Below are 23804 nucleotides of genomic sequence, written 5' to 3'. Positions count from 1 at the left end.
CATTCTATCATTATGGAAACACCCAGAATGGTGCCATAATTTTGTCCTAGATAACATAGCTAGTCAACAGCTGGCAGGTTTCAGGATTCTGTGTAGAATTCTTTTCAGTGCATCATACTTAAATGATAGATATCTACGTGGGTCATTTGTTGGCAATGCATCACCAAAATATCACCCATCATCACCATTATTATACAGTTCAATTATTTTCAGAGATGATGTTTAGATGGGCTGGGCGTCTCTGACGAATCTGCATTAGAAAAATTTCTTCAAAAAAAATTCTATTCAAATAAAGTCGTCTGCAATTTCTACCTCTCATTCTTCCAAGTATTAAATAGAACTGTTGAGAAGTTTTACATTGGACACAAGCAGCGGTTGCCATGACCGTGCCTTCCAAATAAAGGCCTGTCTCATGCCGGTCCCTAGCTTAGAGCTGAGGAAGGGAGGTGGGAAGAACAGAGCTGCCGGAGGCAGGGAGGGCGGGGCTGCGGGCAGCAGGGCCATTGGCCAGGAGCCTGAAGGGGCGAGACCACTAACCGCTTGCTTCCTATTGGACGGCGCGACCGGTTTTGCGCATGTGCGGCCCGGTTCAAACCCGGCTCGCGCTGTTTCTGTTTGTTGAGGGCGTAGCCAATGAGCGGACTGCGTTGTTAGCGCGCGCCTTCCGGACCGTCGCTCTCCTCGCTGTCGCCTTCAACTTAAAGGTGTTGCTTGGCCGCTGCCTCGTAGTCCGGCGACTGGTTTCTTGCTCGGCCTCCTGGAGCTGTGGCCCGTGTGGATTTCCACCTCAGACTTCTGCGCGAGCTCAGCGGGGCCGGAACATGGCTGCCTCGGGTCTGGTAAGGGCGGGCCCCGGCGCTGCCGGCGAGCGGTTGAACGCCTGGCTGGGGCACGGGACTCAGGCGCCCGAGGCGTGGGAGAAGGAAACGCTGGGCTGGGGCTGTGGTCTCTGACGGATTTCAGTGGGAAAGCCGCAGGAATTTTTGAAATGAAGTGTGATCGTTTGTCGATAACCAGAGTTAATCTATTGTACTTTTATTATTTAAGTTTTCATGTCGTCATTTCGTCTGTGCCGACGCCAGTTTTGAGAGGTGTTTGTGATTCCTGCCTTTTAGTCTAGCTGCAGTTCCTAGGCCTCCAAATACTTTGCTGCGCATAGTAGGAGTATTGAAAGGCCATAAAAGTGTGCCTTTGCATCACACTCGCTAGTTGGGAGGAGCAGATTATGTAACAACTGTATCTGGAAATAATCTGACATTTTTAGTTCTTTTGTCAAAGTGGCGGCCTTATATGCAGTTCTTGTGGCTGATATTTATGGGGCATCAGTTATTGACAGTCTTCTGAAAGACACCTATTAGTTAAAAGCTGCAAGCTGTGAATGACTAATAGAGGCAGCAACTCATATTTTGTGTTGGTGATTTACTTCTCTTTCAGGATCATCTCAAAAATGACTACAGAAGAAGATTTTGTCGACCTTCCAGGTGATTTATATACTTAAACTTTTAAGATTATTTTTATTACCGTCTTTACGTAGTAGATTTTTAAATGAAGAAAGGAAAAACTATCACCTCTGACTAAAATAATGATTTCTTTGCCCACTTAAGAGTAGTCATCTTAGTTATTTTATGTTAAGAGAGGAATGTTAATGCAAGCAGTGCAGTAACTTTGTGGCAGTGAGAAAAGAAATCCACCTGATACAATAGTGGAACCAGGAAGAGACAGTCTCAATTCTGACTACGTGACTGCCATGGGAAAAGGATTTTGTAGCATGAATCAAATGGTAAAATTAGAAATATGTAGCTTATTCAGTGGATCAAAAAGAAAAATAATACATGCTGTCATGCATTTATTTGTTGGGTGCTTATTTGGGTTGTTTTGGTCCTTTTAATTGTAAAACCTGTTAAAAGTAAATCTTCTAGTTAAATATTTAATAGTAATAGGATGAAAAGCATGTTTTTAAAAGTGAAGATGTTATTGTGAATAACATCTTGTTTATTGAGCTGTGATTTTAGTATGTCCAATGGGGCACAGAAATACTGTCTTTTCCTTACAAGAAGCTTTCATTTCTATTGGGAAAATGTACATTTGTGAAATAATTTAATGGACAAAAATTTCTACTTTTAATACTGAAGTAATGACTTGTGTATTATAGAGAGTAGGCCTATATATAATTAGGTATTAACTTACAGTATAGACGGCCATGTAAGAAATAAGGGATTTGTGTGTTGTTGATATTAAGGAAAGCTTTAAAGTTGTAGTGTAACTTAGGTGGATCTTGAATAGGGATTTAAAGACTAATTAAAGTACATTGCAGACGTAGAAAGGAACTTAAAAAAGGAACCAAAGTAGGAATACATTTATTTGTCAGTAGCAGAGAGACCTGATTTAAGAAGGTGAATATGTTGGGTATTAGTGGAAAACGACCATATGAGTTGGATTGAGCCAGAAAATGGATATGTTAGACTTTAGGCATTTATTATAGGCTTGAATAAGCAGTCCTAAATCTTCTGTGGAATAAGGGCTGTCTGATGTAAACACACACACACACACACACACACACACACACACATTTAAAAAAGCAAAGATGTTTGATGTTTACAAGGTAGCTTAAGAAAAGAGTAGTAGTCTAGACATGATGGAGGTGCTTTTACGCTAAAGTAATAATGGCAAGAGGGGAGAAAAGATGAATTTGATAAATTTTGAAAAAGCTTTGTCTAGACTAATGTGACCTGTGTTTTAATAGTAACTCTCTGCATTATCACCTTTGACAAATCTATCTTTTTGGATCTCAACCATGAAATAGGTAATAGCAAGAGTGTGTTTATAGTTGAATGGAAATATATGCACCTGTAGGTGGTATTCTGGGCTGGTGTCAAGGGCAGAATTTATAATAGTACCTATATTCTGGTAGACAGCCAGCTAACCTAATTAAGTTTACAAACTGAGGCAGGCCATTTGACCAATTTGGGTTTCAGTTTGCCTATCTGCAAAATGAGGGCACAGGATTCAGCTAGTGTTTTTTAACTAGATTCACATATCAGAATTATCCCAATCACCCTAGAAAATCTGATTAAATTGGTCTGTGGGAAGTGACCAAATATGTGTATTTCTGCAAAGCTACAAAAGTAATTTTATGCATCTATTTGGATGATAATTATTGGACTGGATGATTTCTGAGATGTTTCAGTTATAAAACTTTATGATGGATGACCTGATAATGCATTGTGGGTCACAATCTTTAATTACTTCATATATAGTACTTTTCAAGCTTTCAAGAATAATAGAAATTTTGTAGATGAGGGATCAGTTAACTTTGGCTGATAGGCCAGCCAAATGTTTTGTAACTGGTTTTGTTTCAGTTTTATTGGAATACAGGCATGCCTCTTTATTTACATATTGTCTGTGGTTGCTTTTGGGTTAGAATGGGAGAATTGACTGGTTGTGACAGACCGTATAGTTTACAAGCCTAAAATATTTACCCTCTGGCCTTTTAAGCAAAAGTTTGACAACCCTGTTAGAGATGCATGTCAAAATTTTATACTGATTGAAATCCAGATGTCCTTCAACAGGTAAATGGTTGAACACTGTGGTATACACATAGCGTGGAACACTACTTTTCTCTAAATAGCAAAGAAATATTGATACATTCAACTTCGATTGATCTCCATAGAATTGTGTTGAATGAAAAAAGCCAGGGCAAAGGATACATACTATATGATTCTAGTTATGTTTAATTTTTTCCAAATGACAGAATTTTAGAAATAGAGGACATATTAGTGGTTGCCAGAGGTTAGAAATGAGAGGAGGCAGGAAGGAGGAGAGAGAAAGGTGGTTATGGTTATAAAAGGACAATAGAGGATCTTTGTGATGATGGAAATATTCAGTATCTTGACTCTGGTTGTTTTATATGAACGTGCAGATGTGATACGTTATGTAGAAATAAATACACATAAACATGAACATATTCAGAAATGAGTACATGTAGAACTGGAGAAATCAGAATAGCACTGGTAGATTGTATCAGCGTCAGCATCCTGGTTGTGATAATATGCTATAGTTTTGTAAACTGTCAGCACTGAGGAGCACTGGGTAAAGTGAACAAAGAATTTCTATTATTTTTTATAGCTGCATGTGAATCTATAAGCTCAATATAATCTTTAATTAAAATTTATATTGATTCATAAATTGTTATTATTAATTAATGATACTGAATCAAAAATGCATTTGAGAACTTACAGGGAGGAATATGTTACTTGGAGATGTAACTGTAAAGTCTGTTAAAAAAGCATTTCAGGACTGATTGGCTTCATTCAAAAAAATTTGTGTTGAGATATATCAGTAATCTAAAACAGCTTTAGACATGGCTGTTCAACTAAGAAATGTAATTGTTAATGTAGATTATGATATACTAATTCTTACTAGGAAAGAAGGAGTTCATTAGAGGGAACTCATAGACCCTCAAGTACTTGTTTTATCTTCGGATGGTAAAGATATTTTGCATATTGTTAATTAATATTTTATAATGAGATCTGGAATTTTCAGATAGATGGTAATATAAACAAATATCATCTGAAAATGATTGGTTATATTTTCTCTTTCTTTATTAGGGCACGGGACATTAACACAGAGCAAGGCCAGAATGTTCTGGAAATCTTACAAGACTGTTTTGAAGAAAAAAGTAAGGCTTCATTTCAAGATAGAATTTGAGGGTTAGATGGATGAAAATATGAGTTTGTCATGGTAATTAATATCAAATGCAGCAAATATGTTCTAGGGTTTAAATATACGTAAAGTATCTTCCCTAGAATTTTGAGTTCATGTGCAATGCTTTGTGTACCTTCTGGCATACTTAGGATAATACTGACAGAAATAACAATAATTTGACAATAATTTTTGTCATCCCCTTTAGTTCACATTAGATTACTGTAATCTGGAAGTCCCTACATAATTACCATACACAAGAAATAATATTTATTTATGTTTTTGAGATAGTCTCGTTCTGTTGCCCAGGCTGGTGTGCAATGGTACTATCTCAATTCCCTGAAGCCTCTGCTTCCCAGGTTCAAGCAGATTCTATTGCCTCACCTTCCAAGTAGCTGGGATTATAGGTGTGTGCCACCACGCCTGACTGATTTTTATTTTTATTTTAGTAGAGACCAGGTTTCACCGTGTTGTCCAGGCTGGTATCAAACTCCTAGCCTCAACTGACCTGCCCATTTCAGCCTCCCAAAGTGTTGGGATTATAGGTGTAAGCCACTGCACCCAGCCAGAAAAAATACTTTATATAATGAAAATAGATGTGTAGAATTCTTGAGATCGTTAGAGAATTTGGGATAATCTTTGGTGATATATATGCCTGTTTAAGGAAGTCATGAATTATAGCAAATACTTTTCCAAGTACTGATTAGCATCAGCAGGTATTGGAATAAGAGTAAGCCAGCCAAAGAAATAGGGGCAGATGATAGAAAAGAATGTTTTCTATACAAGCTCTGAAAGAAGAGCTGGCATATATTGATACTTCAGGTTTTTTTTTTTTTTTTTCTTATTTCTTGATGCTTCTCAGGAACATTTGAATATTGAATTAATGTCTCTACTTGACTTAAGGTAATTGTGGTCAGTGAGTCAACAGATGGTTCTTCACATGCCATATACAGCTACTTTTAATTGTAGCTAATAGATATTACGTAAGTTATATCTTGTTTTTGAAAATTTTGTACTTTTGTTTTAGGTCTTGCCAATGATTTTAGTACAAATTCTATAAAATCAGTGCTTTATTCAACACCCAAAATAAAAGACACTTGTATTCAGTCACCAAGCAAAGAGGTAAGTGATACAGGAGAGCTGGTATAAGTTTAATATTTTAATGAATGAAGGTATGCACAATGTACTTATGTATATTTTAGTTGTTTGCAAGTCTTATTCTTGAAAGGGAATTCCGTATTCCCATTGACTTTCTTTAGAATTTGGAGATATTTTGTGAAAAGTTTTATTTGATATTTTCTGTGTTGGAATTAGGGTTATGGGAATTAAGAGTTATCAAATTATAATAAACATTTTTCACTTCTAAAATAATACTCAAATTAGGTTTTTAGGAAAATGGACAGGGATTGAAGTTGCTGTTCAGGTTGACAGATTTGGTTATATTCTGAAAAATGAAGATACTACCTTGCTGTAAAGGGAAATCAGTCTTTTGTTGATTATATATTTTAATTGTTTGCTGTTAGTTTGATCAGAAATAAAGTATTGGTTGACTTAACTATGCTAAATAGCAGACTTTCAAATAAAGTATTTGAAGCTAATCTAAGGCAAATTATTCAAAAGCACAGTACTAATTAGAAAAATCATATAGTGCTAGAAATAACATTTACTAGAAAACTGTAAAAGGCTGTCAACATATTAAACATATGTAGCCTTTTGGCTCCAAGGAATTAAGACAAAACCATTTCTTTCAGAATTGAGAAGCCTTCTGAAACATGATAAATTACATTGGTTTTTGAAAGTTAAAGCAACTTTAGGTTTTCTGGGATAAACTTAACTTGGTCATAAAGTATTAACTTTTTTAATTAGGTTTGCCTAATATTGAAGATGTTTGCATCTATGTTTATGAACAATACTGTCTTTTTTTTCTTAAAATGTTCTTACAGGGCTTTGGTATCAAGGTTATGCTAGAGGTTCTTCTAGATAGGATGCAATAAGTCACAGAAGACTAACACTCCTGCTAAAGCAACTATTTTAAAAAATGCAAATTAATTTTATTTTTAGAGATCTGAGGAGCTGTAGAAACAATAAAGACCAGCAAAATATAGCCTGTAGCTAATTTTCTTCCCTTCTGAGGCAAAATTTTTCTTTACTGTGTTCTGTTACTTATGGAGGTTTTCCACTCTGGCTGGTAGATACAGGCATTATTTTAGGTCCTGTGTGACTAGGAGGATATTCCGCCTCAAGGCTTCAGGTGGTTCTTTCTGTGGTTTTCTCACAACACATTCTCTGTTCAAATATTTGATTGAATGCTTAAGAGAGATCTGTACATTCTGAAGTTTTCTCTGTGTAACTGTCTCCCGTCCAGTATTTTACCTTGTAAATTCTAACCACCTTGGTCTTCCTGAATCCTCAGCTTTGGCTCCTCAACTGAAGATTTCCCCTGTGTGTCACATCCTGGAAATAGGTGGATCAGAGGGTTCACTTCATTTGTTTCCCATCTCAAGAATCATTCTCTTTGTTTTTCAATTTCATATTTCTTGAGCGTCTTGTATGTTTTTTCTCTTTTTAAAATTTAAAGGAGGGTAAATATGGTCCCTTTTGAGACATTGTGCTCTAAAGTCAAGGTCCACTGCAATGACTCTAAATTACTTTGAGTCAAAGAAGAAAGCATGTTGGGAATGCAAAATATTCTGAACCAAATGAAAACAATAATATGAATTATCAGAACTTGTGAGATTTAGCTAAAATAGTGTTAGAGGGAATTCATAACTTTAAATGAATATTAAGAAATAAATGTTCAAAATAAGGGTTCTCCTCTGTGTTTATATTGCCTTGTAAAATGAGTTCAGTATTTTATCTTTCTCTTTTCTCCTGAATTGTTTATGAGTCAGTATTGTTTCTTTCTTAAATATTTGATGTTATTCATAGTTTTATCTTTGTGAAAGTTTTAAAATATGAATTTATTTGTTTTTCCTTTTCTGAGACAGGATGTCACTCTTTAGCTCAGGATGGAGTGCCATGATATGATCACAGCTCTCTGCAGCCTTGAACTTTTCCTGGCCTTCTACAACCCTTCCCTCTCAGCCTACTGAATAGTTAGAACTATAGATGCATGTCACCATGCTGAATTATTTACTTTTCACAGAGTCTTGCTCTGTCACCCAGGCTGGAGTGCAGTGGTGCTATCTCAGCTTACTGCAACCTCTGCCTCCCAGGTTCAAATGATTCTCCTGCCTCAGCCTCTTGAGTACCTGAGGTTATAGGCGCCCACCTCCACACCAGTCTAATATTTGTATTTTTAGTAGAGACGAGGTTTCACCATGTCAACCAGGCTGGTCTTGAACTCCTGACCTCCAGTGTTCGCCTGCCTTGACCTCCCAAAGTGCTGGGTTTACAGGTGTGAGCCAGTGCATCTGGCCATTTTAAAATTTTTCTTTACAGAGGCAGAGTTTCAGTATGTTGCCTTGGCTTGTTTCAATCTTCTGGGCTCAATCAGTCCTTCTGCCTCAGCCTCCCAAAGCATTGGGATTACAGGCATGAGCACTGTGCCTGGCCTCACTTTTGTTTTCTTATGAAACATAATATATTAAAATTCACAAATTGCATGTATATTTCATTGAATTTTTACAAGTGCTACCTAGATGACAATATAGAACATGAAAGATTTAGATTTTACTTAATAGTTTCAGTAGACAATTTAGATTTTTTATTTTCCTTTTTTTGGAAAGTTTTACCTAATTTTCTTGTTTTAGGGATTTGTTCATTTTATTTAAAATTTCCAGTTTATTTGGACAATGATAGTGTTGTTTTGTAATGTCTTTTTACAGTATTTTAATGTTTGTAGGACCTATAGTTACATACTCTTTTTCATTCCTGACATTGGTTATTTATGCCTTATCATTTTTTTTTTTTTTTAATCAGAGCTAGGGATCTTGCTATGTTGCCCAAGCTGGATTAGAACTCCTGGGCTTAAATGATCCTCCCTAAGCTAAGTAGTAGCTGGGACTGCTGCTCATGAGGCCCATGTCACTGTGCCTGCTATGCCTTGTCTTTTTCATTGATTCATTTTGTCAGGGTTTATCAAAGTTTCGGTCTTTCAGAATACAAGTTTGGCTTTATTGGTCCTCTCATTTGCTTGTTTTTAGTTTCACTTTTTTTTCTTAATTTTATTTTTCATATATTCTTTATTTTTATATTATTATTTTTTTTCTAATCCTTGAGATGGATGCTTCCAAACAACAGAGACTTTGTAGGTGTTAGGGTTTTTTTCAGGTAGGGCCTTTCCATGCAGCAAGCTTGGCCCAGGCCTTCCACATAAGAAGTGGAATTTGTTTACTTGATCTAAAAATAAAGTGAGTTAATCAGACTTAAGACTTACCTGTCTTACTGGGTTTTCTGTTTGAGAACTTGAGATTTCGAGGTCTAGTTACTACTTCATATTTGTATGTCTTTAAGTAAAATAAGATATGAGTCCTTAGGTTTTAACTGAAACACAACCAAGCTTCATAAAAGAAATTAGTTTTTCTCTTCTGTTTTCTGGGATAACTTGATTAAGCAAAAATGATCTGTTTCTTCAAATTTAGATCATTTGTAAAACATATGGTTGAGGCTGCTTTGTTGGGGATGTTTGTGATTACCACCTTGGGGATGTTTGTGATTACCACCTTGGGGATGTTTGTGATTACCACTTTATTTAATGATGATCTGTTACATTTTTTGTATTTCTTTTGCCAGTTTTGACATTTTATAATTTTCTTTAAACATCTATTTCCTTCTTAATTTGTGTATAGTTAACTTTATGATCTTTCTCCTTATTACTCTTTTTTTATTGCTCATTTTCACCTTTTTAAATTATCTGTGTTGTTAGAGGTATTTTTCTGTCATTAGCATTTTCAAAGAACCAGCAGTCTATGCTGGTTCACTGTTTTCTTTTTCTGTTTTTTTTTTTTTTTTGAGATGGAGTCTTGCTCTATCTCCCAGGTCAGAGTGCAGTGGCTCTATCTCAGCTCACTGCAGCCCCTGCCTTTTAGGTTCAAGTGATTCTCCTGCCTCAGCCTCCCAAGTAGCTGAGACTACAGGTGCGTGCCACCATGCCTGGATGATTTTTGTATTTTTAGTGGAGACGGGGTTTAACCATGTTAGACAGGATGGTCTCTGTCTCCTGACCTTGTAATCTGCCTGCCTCCACCTCCTAAAGTGCTGGGATTACAGGTGTGAACCACTGCGCCCCACCCTCTTCCCTATCTTTTAAAATAATTTTCTTCTTAATGTTTTGGAAGAATTATTTTTAAACTCAAAGGCATTATGTACATAGAAGTTAAAATAGTTCCATAAATTCCACAAAAAAAATAGTAGAGCCCACTCTTCCTCCTCCAAGTCCAACTTCTTAATCTTAGTTATTTCTTCTGGATATTTTGACTCCATATTTCAAAATAATGTTTATATGACAGTTTCTTGATTTTTTTCAGTCTTTGCTATTACTTACTGGTTTTCTACTATGGAAGTTTAGACTATTTGTCATATAGTTTCTACTTTGCACCACAACACATAAACTTCCATTTTTTAGTACATCATATTAATGATTTTCAGTAGGATTAGTGTTTAGTGTTCACAATATTTTTACGACTGTTTCAGTAGTCACAGCTATATAAAGTACTAATTGTTAAATTTTCTTTATGTACAGCTCTTAGTTTTCTCCTGATTTAATCTTGGTTTTTCCATTTTTGATTTTCTGTGCACCTATGACTAATTCATCACCAGTTTTCTGTGACGAAAGTTTAAGTATAAATGTCTTAGTATATGTAGACCCATTAAGTAATTTATCATTTTCAGCTTTTTCTGAAACTATCTCTGCTCTTTTTTTTTTCTTCTATCTACCCTTAGAGCTAGCAAATAGGTTTTGTCATGTACTCTTCCTGTATCACAGGGAGTCCCTTTGCTTTTCTCCTGAATTGCATCTCATATTTCTTGGATCTTAAATCTTCCTTTTTTCTTGGCTTCTCCTTTTTTGGTGGAACTCATCCTTTAATAGCTTTCTGAGGATTTAAGACCTTAAATGTTTAAAAATATCATGGTTTTACCCTCATGATGAGTAATTTGAGTGAGTACAGAATTCTATTAGAAATTATTTTCCTGGCCAGGCACGGTGGCTCAAGCCTATAATCCCAGCACTTTGGGAGGCCCAGGCGGGTGGATCACGAGGTCAAGAGATCGAGACCATCCTGGTCAACAAGGTGAAACCCCGTCTCTACTAAAAATACAAAAATTAGCTGGGCACGGTGGCGTGCGCCTGTAGTCCCAGCTACTCCTGAGACTGAGGCAGGAGAATTGTTTGAACCCAGGAGGTGGAGGCTGCGGTGAGCTGAGATCGCACCATTGCACTCCAGCCTGGGTAACGAGCGAAACTCCGTCTCAAAAAAAAAAAAAGAAATTATTTTCCTTTAGTTAAAGTAACATATTTTTTCATATGAAGCCTCTGTTTTAGTCAGGTATATTTTCCCTTAGACTTTTAAAAATGTTGCTTTCTTTTATTTTAGCTCCTCCTCTTGAGAATACTCTTTTGAGTCCTTGATCCTTTGTGACTGTTTTTTCCTCTTTGCAGGCTTTTAGGATATTGTCATCTGTCTTTAGTGATCTAAATTTTTATTATATTTTTTGATATTAGGTTCATCTAACCCTTTTCATAAATATTTCTTCTTACAATTTCTGTTTTCTACAAGTACCTTTTTTACTTACTTTGCTGATTACTTGGCCTTTTTTCTTATGTCTAATGATCCTTAGCTGTCTCTTCTCATTTGAAAGTGGGAAACTAAAACACATGGGGAGTTCCGTATGCCTAGTAAAATTTGTAGACTGGTGGATTTCACTGGTGTAGTTTACTCCATTTCATTGTTGATACCCAGGTGTTAACATCTGTAGATTTCTTTTCTCTCGGCCTGGTAAGTATTTCTGGCAAAGATACTTGTCTCGCTTGGCGATTCGATTCTAACTGAGATTGTTTTCAATTTTAGTCAGATGTGGCAAAGGGGAAAGTGCAGTTTGAATGCTCCTACTTAATATCTCTGGTTTTCATGTATTGCCCTTAACTTCACCTGTGTCTTCCGCCACTAATTTCACAGTCTTTCTGTTTTAGAAACTCAAGAGAGTAAATACCTAATCTTCTGATGGGTTTGGGAGGGGCTCTTTGGTTTTACTACCTTTTTTTTTTTATTATTTGAGATGGAATCTCACTCTGCTGCCCAGGCTGGAGTACAGTGGCACAATCTCGGCTCACTGCAACCTCCACCTCCCAGTTTCAAGCAATTCTCCTGTCTCAGCCTCCTGAGTACCTGGGACTACAGGTACCTGCCACCACTCCCGGCTAACTTTTGTATTTTTAGTAGAGGTGGAGTTTCACTGTATTGGTCAGGCTGGTCTCAATCTCCTGACCTCAGGTGATCTGCCTCCCCTCAGCATCCAAAGTGCTGGGATTACAGATGTGAGCCACTGCACCCACCCGGTTTTCCTACCCCTATATACACTTTTTTCTTTTCTGTGACAAAAGACACATTCAACTATACACACTTTTAACACCCTGTGTTTGCATGCCCCTTCTTTTTTTTGAGACAAGGTCTTGCTCTGTTGCTGGAGTGCAGTGGCGTGCTCATAGTCCACTGCAACCTCAAACGTCTGGGCTCAAGTGATCCTTCTACCTCAGCCTCCTGAGTAGGTAGGACCACAAGCATGCACCACCACTCTTGCCTAATTTTTTGTTTTGCATAGAGATGTGGTCTTGCTAAGTTTCCCAGCCTGGTCTTGAATTCTTGACCCCAAGTGATCATTTTGCCTTGGCCTCCCAAAGTGCTGGGATTACATGTGTGAGCCACTGCATCTGGCTTGCACCTTTTTTTAGAGGTGTCTTACACTTCTACTCATCTTTATAAGTTTCTCCATGATTCAGTTATCACCCCCTGGGCCCCACCCACAACACAAGGGAATTCTGGGATATACAATTCAAGTTGAGATTTGGGTGGGAACACTGCCATACCGTATCAGTCTGTTTTTTATTTATTTTTCTACTGGCAGATCTGTGCTGATACTGTGTCCACATTTCTGCTGCTACAGAGAGCAGAAGGGGACCTTTGTGACAGGTCCCACTACCATCCACATTTGGTGCTTCACTGAAAGGACTCGAGAGACTTGGCATACAGTTGAACGCATGACTGGTACTTATTATAGTCATTCAGTCAGGATACACAGCTAGGTCAGTAAGGGAAAAATTTACATTACGTAGAGTCTGGAGGAATCCATGTATAGGCTTCCTGTGTCCCCAAGGGGCCATATAGAGTGTACTCATTTCCTCCAGCAGTTAAATGCAGTAACATATATACACGCTTTCTCCTCAGAGAAGATTTTTTAAAACCCAGGTTGTTTTCACTGGAGGTTGGTCCCATATGTACCCTCTGCCTACCAAAATTTTACACACTCCCAGAAGGAGAGAAAGCAGATGCTAACCATAAATCACATTGTTTATACAAGCAGTGTAGGCAGGCTGGCACAGCAGGTGCAACCTTGTCTGTTGGTAATGGAGGGAATATTCTAAAAGTCAAATCTCTGAATGCCAACCAAGGGATAGCCCTGTAAGCTGGCCCTTTAAATTATCAGGCCTAATGTGTTAACTGTTTCCTGCAAAGAGTGAATCTGTAAATACTATAGTGTTTTACATGTCTATTTTGAACTTTACATAGATAGGATTGTTATGTACTTTTGCAGCTTGCTTTTTTTTTCTGGTTAAAATAATCATATATATTATTGTAGTTTATTTGTTTCACTATTATGTATGTAATATGATATATCTTTACCACAATTTATTTATTCAGTAAGTTTATTCAGTCTTCTGTCCACATAGTTTTTGGCTGCTTAGAGCAATATTGTTTCTGTGATAGGTTGTATGAAATTTCAGACTTACCGAATAATGCCAAATTGTTTTCTAAAGTAGCTATTACTTTAGAAATAAAATAAAAAGTAGTATAAAAGTCTTAACAGCTGGTTTGTTGTTTTAGAATGCTGGTTTTCCCCCCATTTTAAAAACAAATATATTTCATCAGAAATAAGTTAATAAAATAGTTCTAATGTTGTATTTCTTTTGTGCTCTGTGCCAGAAATCACATCCAAAGTCAGTTCCAGTTTCTTCAAGGAAGAAAGAAGCCTCTCTGCAGTTTATTGTAGAACCAAGTGAAGTCACCAACAGATCAGGTTGGTGGCATCTCCGTGGGCATTATTTGCTTGGATATATTTAAAAAGTGAGAAATGCTAATGGTGCATGTGTTGTTTTGAGTGTGAAAGTCAGGTTCAGGTTAGACAGAATTGTGAATTGTGAAATGGATGAATATTTTTTGATTTCCTTACAACTCCATGGTCAGTGCTCTTTTTCTGTCTTCTCCATTTCCTTTAGTCTGTGATACGTGCTATTACTTTTTAAAGTTTTCTTTATTTTCATTTTTTGGATTAAAAGAGTGTTACTCCATTGAGTTAATAAAGGTTTAAAAGAAGAATTTAGTCATTACTCCTATCATTCTGCTGAGGTAGCCTTTGAATCATTCTATAACTTAATCGGTTCTCATAAATGAAAAAAAAAGCAAATGTGTTTGTGTGTGTCTGTGCCTGTGCTTTCAGAAAAGGCTATTACAATTTCCTTTCACACCAATAATGTGTGAGTATCTTTTACCTGATAGACTATTTAACTATTCTACGTTTTTGCCAGTTCATTGATAATAGGCAATCTCATTTTTACTCTAGTGTCCATTTCCATGATTGCCAGAGTTAGAGCACCATATGTTTATTGACTGTTGGATTTTAATTGTTAAATGGTGTAACTTTTCTTTTATAGCTTTAAGTTTCCTGTTTTAGTTCAAAGTTTGTCTTATCCCAATGGTATCTGTAATAACTTAGATTTTTCATCTGAATACCTTTTTTTAAAAAAAAAATTCTTAATCTTTAACCATCTGGAATGTGTTTTGGTATATAATGTGACATAATCTTCTAAGTTCGTTTTCTTCCAGGTGGTCAATTGTGTCAGATCTGTTTATTAAAAAATCTGTTGCTTCTGAATGTACCACTTTTATCATATATTAAGTCTCACATAACATTCATCATACATTTTTTTTTTTTGACACGAAGTTTTGCTCTTGTTGCCCAAGCTGGAGTGCAATGGCATGATCTTGGCTCACTGCAACCTCTGCATCCCAGATTCAAGCAATTCTCCTGCCTCAGTCTCCTGAGTAGCTGGAATTACAGGCACATGCCACTTCCCCTGGCTAATTTTCTGTATTTTTAGTAGAGGTGGGGTTTCACCATGTTGGCCAGGCTGGTCTTAAACTCTTGACCTCAGGTGATCTGCCCACCTTGGCTTCCCAACACATTCAACATACTTTTGAATTTTGATAGATTTGTTTTTTCCTCTGTCAACACAATACTCTTGTTACTTATAGTAGCTTTACAGTATGTGCTGATATAAAGATAAATACCTTTACTATCCCACTGCCGTTCTCCAGCCTTTTTTCTTTCTATAAGCTTTTAGTTTTATCCAATTCCCAATAAAATTTTGGAATTCTAACTACAATTGCATTTAATTTATAATTTTGTGAGATTCACATTTTTATGTTATTTAGATTTCTTACAAAATAAATTGTGTTTATGTTTCTTAGAAAAATATTAATCTGGGGCTGGGCATGTTTGCTCACGCCGGCAATCCCAACACTTTGGGAGGCTGAGGTGAGTGGATCACTTGAGGTTAGGGTTTGAGACCAGCCTGGCCAACATGGTAAAACTCCATCTCTACTAAAAATACAAAAATTTGCTGGGTGTGGTGGCAAGTGCCTGTTATCCCAGCTACTCAGGTGGCTGAGTCAGGAGTATCGCTTGAACCTAGGAGATGGAGATTGCAGTGAGTTGAAGATTGCACCACTGCACTCCAGCCTGGGTGAGAATGAGACTGTGTCTCAAAAAACAAACAAAAAAGAGGAGTAACCTGAAGGACACTATCAAGAGTGTGAAAGGGGAACCAGACCAGGAGAAAGTATTTGCAAATAATTTACCTGATAAGAATAATAGAGATTTATATCCAGAATATACAAAGAACTTCTACAGCTCAACCACAGAAGAACCAGAAAACCCAAATAAAAGATGAGCAAAGGACTTCAATAGACATTTCTCCAAAGAAGGTATACAATTGGCCAATGAATATATGAAACGATGCTTGAAATCTTTAGTCGTTAGAGAAGTGCAAGTCAAGACCCTAGGGAGATACCACTTTACGCTCACTAGGTTAGCTATTATTTAAAACAAAAAAAGGAAAATAAGGGTTGTTGAATGTCGGGGGCCGGTGAGAGCGGCATGTCTGCCGGGGTCTCTTGGCCTGCAAGAGGGTCCCAATACCTGGAAGAGAGAGTGCGCGGAAGAAAAGACAAGACAGGACAACTGGAGTCTGGAGGGCTGGCCCTAAAACCAGCAACTTTATTGTACACAGAATTAGTATATATATCTTTTTCTACCTCATTTTACAGGAACATTCTTTGCCCCACTTCATTTACATAAGCATTCTTAGTCCCATCTCAATTATCAGAACAGATGCCATTATCTTGATAAAGGGAAGAGAGAGCCATCCGGCTACAAGCTTAGGCAGCGGAAAACACACAATGGGTACAATCAAGTCACATAATGGGTACAATCAAGTCACGGAGGTGGGTCTCATTATCAGGGTGAGGAAACCTATAGTTAAAATGTTAATGATCTATACAAGTCATCAGAGAGGTGATAGACCCATTAACTTTGCAAATAGCAGTCACAGGAACAAGCACAGGACCCATCAATAGAGGGTAAACAAAGTCATAAAACAAGCCCAGAGCAGGTACTTCAAGAAACAATGCCTAGTAAAACCACACAGCCTTCACCCAGCCTTTTAGGTCAGTGGACCAGAAATAGGCTTCTGCAAACTCAAACTTCTATTAAATCTCTCTTTCACTGGTCTCGACTGCTTCCAGGGGGTGAGAAACATGTCCGGGCTCAAGCTCCATTATGGCGGGGACACCGAGTGGTCTCAACGCTGGAGCGATCCCCACAGTTGAAGATGTGGATAAATTAAAACCCTCGTGCATCACTGGTAGGAATGTAAAATGGTACAGCCACTGTGGAAAACAATTTGACAGTTTTTCAAAAAGTTAAACAGAATTACCATATGATCCAACACTTACCTCCTAGATACATACCTAAAAGAATTGAAAGCCAGGACAGAAGCAGATATTTGTATACTAATATTCATAGCAATATTATTCAATGTACCCAAAAGGTGTAGACAACCCAAGTGTCCGTCAACAGATGAATGGGTAAACAGCATGTGGTATATACGTAGAATAGAAAGTCATGAAAAACCAAGTTCTGCTATATACCATAGCATAGAAGAATCTTGAACACATTAAAACTTGCTACCTGAAATAAACCAGACCAAAAAAAGGACAAAAATTTTGTAGTTCCACTTACATGAGATATTTAAAATAGGTAAATTTAGAGATAAGAAATAGAATAGAGGTTGCAGGGGATTGCAGTAGGGGATAATGGTGAGTTAATGTTTGATGTGTATAGAATTTGTTTGAGATGATGAAAAAAGTTCTGGAAACAGTGATGGTTGCACATTGTTGTGAATGTACTTAATTCCACTAAATTGTACACTCAAAAACTGTTAGTATGGTAAACTTTGTTTTGCCATTAAAAAATGTTCTAGTAAAGTCTATCTCCTGGCTCCCCATTCTGCCCTCCCTCATAGTATTGGATCTTTGACTTTTTTGTCAAGGTTAATCCTAACTATACTATAATTTTTGTACTGTTCTGAATAACATTTTTTTAAATTATGAGGATAATTTTTGTATCAAGAAAATTTTATCCCAACTCTTAGGTTTTTTAAAAAAAAATTTAAACCTTTAAAAATTCGAATCTTTCAGTTTTCTTTAAGCCATATAATCATGTCATCAGCTAAAGAGAAATTTTGTCTGTTATGTTTAATCTGATTATTTCAGTCTGCTTGCCTTCGATAGAATCTGAGTCAGCGTTGTCTAATAATGATGATAGTAGGTATCCATGTCTGTTCTATGATTTTAAATGAAATTATATTAGTACTGTGCCACTTAATAATTGTGGGTAGTTTGGGGTAAATTTAGTTTACATCTTTTATTTCTTTTTCTTACCATCATTAGCTAGTACTTGAGTATTGTGTTAAATAACAATGATGAGTCCAAGCACCATAGCTTAGACCTATAGTTCCAGCAGTTTGGGAATCTGAGGTCGGAGGATCACTTGAAGTCAGATGTTTGAGATCAGCCTGGGCAACATAGTGAGAACTTGTGTCTACAAAAAAACACAAAAATTTAGCCTGTGCATTGGCACATGCCTGTAGTCCTGCCTTCTTGGGAGGCTGAGGTTGGAGAATCACTGGAGCCCAAAAGGTTGAAGATGCAGTGAGCTGTGCTGGTGCCACTGCACTCCAGCCTGGGTACAGAATCAGACCCTGTCTCAAAAAAAAAAAGATGGGATGAAAATTCTAGCCTTGTTCCTGCTCTTAGAAAGAATTCAGTCTTTCCCATTAAGTATATGATGTTAGCTGTAAGCTGTAAGTTTTTAATAGGTGTTTTTTAGGATTTGGAGATTTTCTATTTGCCTGTATGCTGAGATTTTTTTAAATCATGAGTATTGTGAATTTTGTCAGATGTATTTTTTGTATAAATCCATATGATTTTTCTTCTTTAATCTGTTGATATGGTGGCTTATACAGATTGATTTTTGAATGTTTAGCCAGCCTTGCATAAAATTTCCATGTGGTCATGGTGTACTGTTGATTTGAGGTCTTTCTCCTTTTCAAATGTATTCATTTGGCACAAATTTCCCCCTTAGCACTGTTGTAGCTGCATTCTTCAGGTTTTGATGTGTTGTGTTTTCTGTTCATTTCACTTATTTTGATGTATTTGTAAATATCCTTTCAGACTTTAACCTATTTGTTTTTTTTTAAAGTGTGTTAATTTTCTAATGTTTACTACTTTTATATTATTTTTCCTTAGTTTCTGATTTTGATTCCTTTATGACACAGTATACACGGTGTAATTTCAGTTTTTTTATGTTTATGAAGATTTGTTTTATGACCCAAGATACTGCCTGTCTTTATGAATGATTCATGGGTACCTGAAAAAAAAAAGTATTCTGTTGTTGGGTGTAGTTATCTATAAATGTCAATTATTCTTCATTATTACTATTTTTTTCTACATTGTTGGATGTGATTTGCTAAAATTTTGTTTAGGATTTTTGTATTTAAGGAGAGATTGGTTTATAGTTTTTTTAAAAATGCTTTGTTTGTATGGTTTTGGTATTGAGGTAATATTTGCCTTATTAAATGAGTTGGAAATTATTCCCTTTTCTAATTTTTGGAAGGGACTGTGTTAAAATGGTGTTAATTCTTTCACTATTTGGTTTAACATTCTCCAATGAAATCATCTGGTTCAGGAGATTTTTTTTTTTCCACGAAGTTTTAAATAACAAAATTAATTCTTTAATAGTTACAGGACTATTTAGGTTATTATTTTCGTTGTTGGCAAATTTTGGTAGTTTGTGTTTTCTGAGGTTTTGGTCCATTTTTTGTAATCATCTGTCAAGTTGATAAGCATAAAGTTGTTCATAGCATTACCCTACTTATTTTTTATTTTATTTTTTTACTTTAAGTTCTAGGATACATATGCTGAACATGCAGGTTTACACAGGTATACCTGTGCCATGGTGGTTTGCTGCACCTGTCAACCCATCGTCTACATTTTAAGCCCCAGATGCACTAGGTATTTGTCCTAATGCTGTCCTTTACTTTTTTCCGCTCCTCTAACAGGTCCTGGTATGTGATGTTCCCCTCCCTGTGTCCATATGTTCTCATTGTTCTACTTCCACTTACCAGTGAGAACATGAGGTGTTTGGTTTTCTGTTCCTGTGTCAGTTTGCTGAGGATGATGGTTTCCAGCTTCATTCATGTCCCTGCAAAGGACACAAACTCATTCTTTTTTATGACTGCATAGTATTCCATGGTGTATATGTGTCATATTTTCTTTATCCAGTCTGTCATTGATGTGCATTTGAGTTGGTTCCAAGTCTTTGCTATTGTAAATAGTCCTGCAGTAAACATACATGTGCATGTGTCTTTATAATAGAATGATTTATAATCCTTTGGGTATATGCCCAGTAATGGAATTGCTGGGTCAATTGGTATGTCTGGTTCTGTGTCCTCGAGGAATCGTCACACTGTCTTCTACAGTGGTTGAACTAATTTATACTCCCACCAACAGTATAAAAGTGTTCCTGTTTCTCCACATCCTCTCCAGTGTCTGTTGTTTCCTGACTTTTTAATGATTGCCATTCTAACTGGCATGAGATGGTATCTCATTGTGGTTTTGATTTGCATTTCTCTAATGACCAGTGATGATGAGCTTTTTTTGAGATGTTTGTTGGCTGGATAAATGTCTTCTTTTGAAATGTGTCTGTTCATATCCTTCGCCCACTTTTTGATGAGGTTGTTTTTGTTTTTCTCGTAAATTTGTTTAAGTTCCTTGTACATTCTGGATATTAGCCCTTTGTCGGATAGATTGCAAAATTTTTCACCCATTCTGTAGGTTGCGTGTTTATTTTGATAATAGTTTCTTTTGCTGAGCAGAAGCTCTTTAGTTTAATTAGATCCCATTTGTCTATTTTGGCTTTTGTTGCAATTGCTTTTGGTGTTTTAATCATGAAATCTTTGCCCATGCCTATGTCCTGAATGGTATTGCCTGGGTTTTATTCTAGAGTTTTTATGGTTTTGTGTTTTATGTTTAAGTCTTTAATCCATCTTGAGTTAAGTTTTGTATAAGATGTAGGGAAGCGGTCCAGTTTTAGTTTTCTGCATATGGCTAGCCAGTTTTCCCAGCACCATTTATTAAATAGGGAATCCTTTCCCCGTTGCTTGTTTTTGTCAGGTTTGTCAAAGATTAGATGGTTGTAGATGTGTGGTGTTATTTCTGAGGCCTCTGTTCTGTTCCATTGGTTTATATATTTGTTTTGATACCAGTACCATGCTGTTTTGATTACTGTAGCCTTGTAGTATAGTTTGACATCAAGTAGTGTGATGCCTCCAACTTTATTCTTTTTGCTTAGGATTGTCTCAGCTATATGGGCTCTTTTTTCTTTCCATATGAAATTTAAAGTAGTTTTTTCCAGTTCTGTGAAGAAAGTCAATGGTAGCATGATGGGAATAGCATTTAATCTATAAATTACTTTGAGCATTATGGCCATTTTCATGATGTTGATTCTTTCTGTCCATGAGCATGAAAGTTTTTTTCTATTTGTTTGTGTCCTCTCTTATTTCTTTGAGCATTGGTTTGTAGTTCTCCTTGAAGAGGTTCTTCATGTCCCTTATATGTTGTATTTCTAGATAGTTTATTTTCTTTGTAGCAGTTGTCGACAGGAGTTTACTTATGATTTGACTCTCTGCTTGTCTATTATTGGTGTGTAGGAATACTTGTGATTTTTGCACATTGATTTTGTATTCCTGAGACTTTGCTGAAGTTGCTTATCAGCTTAAGGAGTTTGGGGGGTGAAATGGTAGGGTTTTCCAAATATATAATCACATCATCTGCAAACAGAGACAATTTGACTTCCTTTCTTCCTATTTGAATACTCTTTATTTCTTTCTCTTGCCTGATTGCGCTGTCTGGAACTTCCAATACTTTGTCGAATAGGAGTGGTGAGAGAAGGCATCCTCATTTCGTGTCAGTTTTCAAAGCAAAGCATTACCTTATTTTTGATGGCTGCAAAATCTATTGTGATATTATCCTTTGTTCTATTCCACATATTGGTGGTTGGTGTCTTCTTATCGTTGTTAATTTTGTTAGATAGATGTTTATCATTTTGTAGTTTTGCCCCAAAGCATACCTTGTGTCAATCATTTTCTGTATTTTTCTATTATCAGTTTTATTTATTTCTGCTCTTTATTTTTTCTAGTCCTCTGCTTCATTGGGTTTATTTTACTCTTTTCTTGATGGAGAAATTTTATGTCTACTTTATAAATCATTACTATTTATTTTGTTTAAATTGTTCCAGATTTGGCCAATAGAAGCTCTTACTTTGGTTCTAATGACGTAGTCCAGTTTTGCTGTTGTTTCTAAACACTTTCTTACCTTTTGGAGCCACAAGATTCGTTCCTTCCTTATCCCAGAATCAACCATTTCTTCATGGAATCACGATTTCTTTTACTGGGTAATGGTATTAGAAACCAAGATCTGAATGCTAGGTGTGCTGTCACTCCTGTGGAGTTGTTGCTTCCAGACCCTTTCAACTGACAGAACCAGGTAATTGTGTGTGTGTACACTAACTTGTGTATAAACACATATTTATAAATATCTTTAAATGTAATTATCTGTATGTTGAAATAAACATAAAGTCATATGATGTCTTTGACTCTAATCCATTACCACATGGATTATTCTAGCCTCCTCCCCTTGCTTATCTGTAAACTCTCATTACATGGATTAGAAACTTGGTGTTCACCATTCACTATCTATTTACTTACCTTTTACATTTCTGTATGCATGTAAAAGAATGGCAGAATTGTTGATTCATATCCTGAAAACAGTTTTGTCAACTAGAGCATAGTGCTTATGCTTACGTACAGTTTCTTTTGCCTTCAGTCTTACAGACTCCATTCATTTTGTTGGTGTTTCTTTGTTTTTTGTTTTTTTGAGACAGAGTCTTCCTCTGTCACCCTGGCAGTGGAGGGATCTCAGCTCACTGCAACCTCTGACTCCAGGGTTCAAGCGATTCTCCTGCCTCAGGCTCCTGAGTAGCTGGGATTACAGGCTCTGGCCACCATGCTTGTCTAATTTTTTTTTGTATTTTTAGTAGAGACAGGGTTTCCACCATGTTAGCCAGGCTGGTCTTGAACTCCTTACCTCAAGTTATCTGCTGGGCTTAGTGTTCCAAAGTGTTGGGATTATAAGTGTGAGCCACTGCAATGCCCAGCTGATTCATTTCTTGTTTTTTTTTTTTTTTTTTTTTTTTTAAGACAAGAGTTTTGCTCTTATCACCCAGACTGGAGTGCAGTGGCACGATCTTGGCTCACTGCAGCCTCTGCCTCTGGAGTTCAAGCTATTCTCCTCCCTCAGCTTCCTGAGTAGCTAGGATTACAAGCATGAGCCACCATGCCCAGATAATTTTTGTATTTTTAGTAGAGATTGGATTTCACCATGTTGGCCAGGCTTGTCTTGAACCCTTGACCTCAGGTGATCAGCCCACCTCGTCCTCCCAAAGTGCTGGAATTACAGGCATAAGCCACCACACCCAGCCTTCGATTCATTTCCGATCTTTCCTACGTCATCAACTTCCACCCCCATCCACCTCAGTGAGGTTGTTTCTACATATCATACATCAAATATGGCATATGTAATACATGTGATTTCCATGATTAGGTCATAAAAGGCTATATGGCTCTACTTGGCATGCTGGATCCCCCTCCCCGCCTCCCCGCCGTCTGTCTGTCTATGTCTCTCTCTCTCTCTCGCTCGCTCTCTCGTTCTCTCCAGTTGCACTTGGAACCCAGACAATATGCTATGAAGAAGCCCAAACTAGCCATCGTGGAGAGAAAGACTCCCAGCCTGCAGCCAAGACATGGTGTCAAATATGTGTAAACAAGCTATCAGATGATTCCAGTTCTCAGACTTCATGGAAGAAGCCATCCCTTCTGTGCTCTGCTGAATTCCTCACCTGCTGAATCCATGAACATAACAAATGGTTGTTTTATGCAACCAAGTTAAGGAGTTTTATTATGCAGGCATAGTAACTGAAACAACTAATTCACAACTTAAATACTACTGTTATTTATTTCTGTTGTCATGCATTTTAATATTTTTTAGTTTTACAAGACTTTGTTTTAAATAGTTGTTTATATACACACATCACTTTCTTTGCTGTTTTAAAGGAATTATGTATTTTAGAATATTGTATAGTAAACGTAAAATTTTCCACTTTATCTTGGAATATACGGTTCAGTAGCTTCAAATACATTCACATTGTTG

The 23804-nt window shown here is 36.8% G+C and overlaps 1 protein-coding gene across 1 annotated transcript in view; it reads left to right on the top strand.

Moving 5' to 3' along the window:
• The first annotated feature begins 616 nt into the window (after nt 1–616).
• The window catches only part of CENPC (centromere protein C), a 64182-nt gene continuing 40994 nt past the window's right edge, over nt 617–23804 (top strand). Inside the window, exons 1-5 of the mRNA XM_064367524.1 lie at nt 617–839; nt 1435–1481; nt 4608–4678; nt 5729–5823; nt 13842–13935. Of these exons, the coding sequence (XP_064223594.1) occupies nt 822–839; nt 1435–1481; nt 4608–4678; nt 5729–5823; nt 13842–13935 (325 nt within the window). The 5' untranslated portion in view covers nt 617–821. The remainder of the gene's footprint in view (nt 840–1434; nt 1482–4607; nt 4679–5728; nt 5824–13841; nt 13936–23804) is intronic.

Source organism: Aotus nancymaae, unplaced genomic scaffold (genome assembly GCF_030222135.1).
Source record: "Aotus nancymaae isolate 86718 unplaced genomic scaffold, 86718_ANA_hifiasm-v0.15.2.pri h1tg000006l, whole genome shotgun sequence".
Classification (NCBI taxonomy): Eukaryota; Metazoa; Chordata; class Mammalia; order Primates; family Aotidae; genus Aotus; species Aotus nancymaae.
This window is presented reverse-complemented; position numbering and strand designations above follow the sequence as displayed.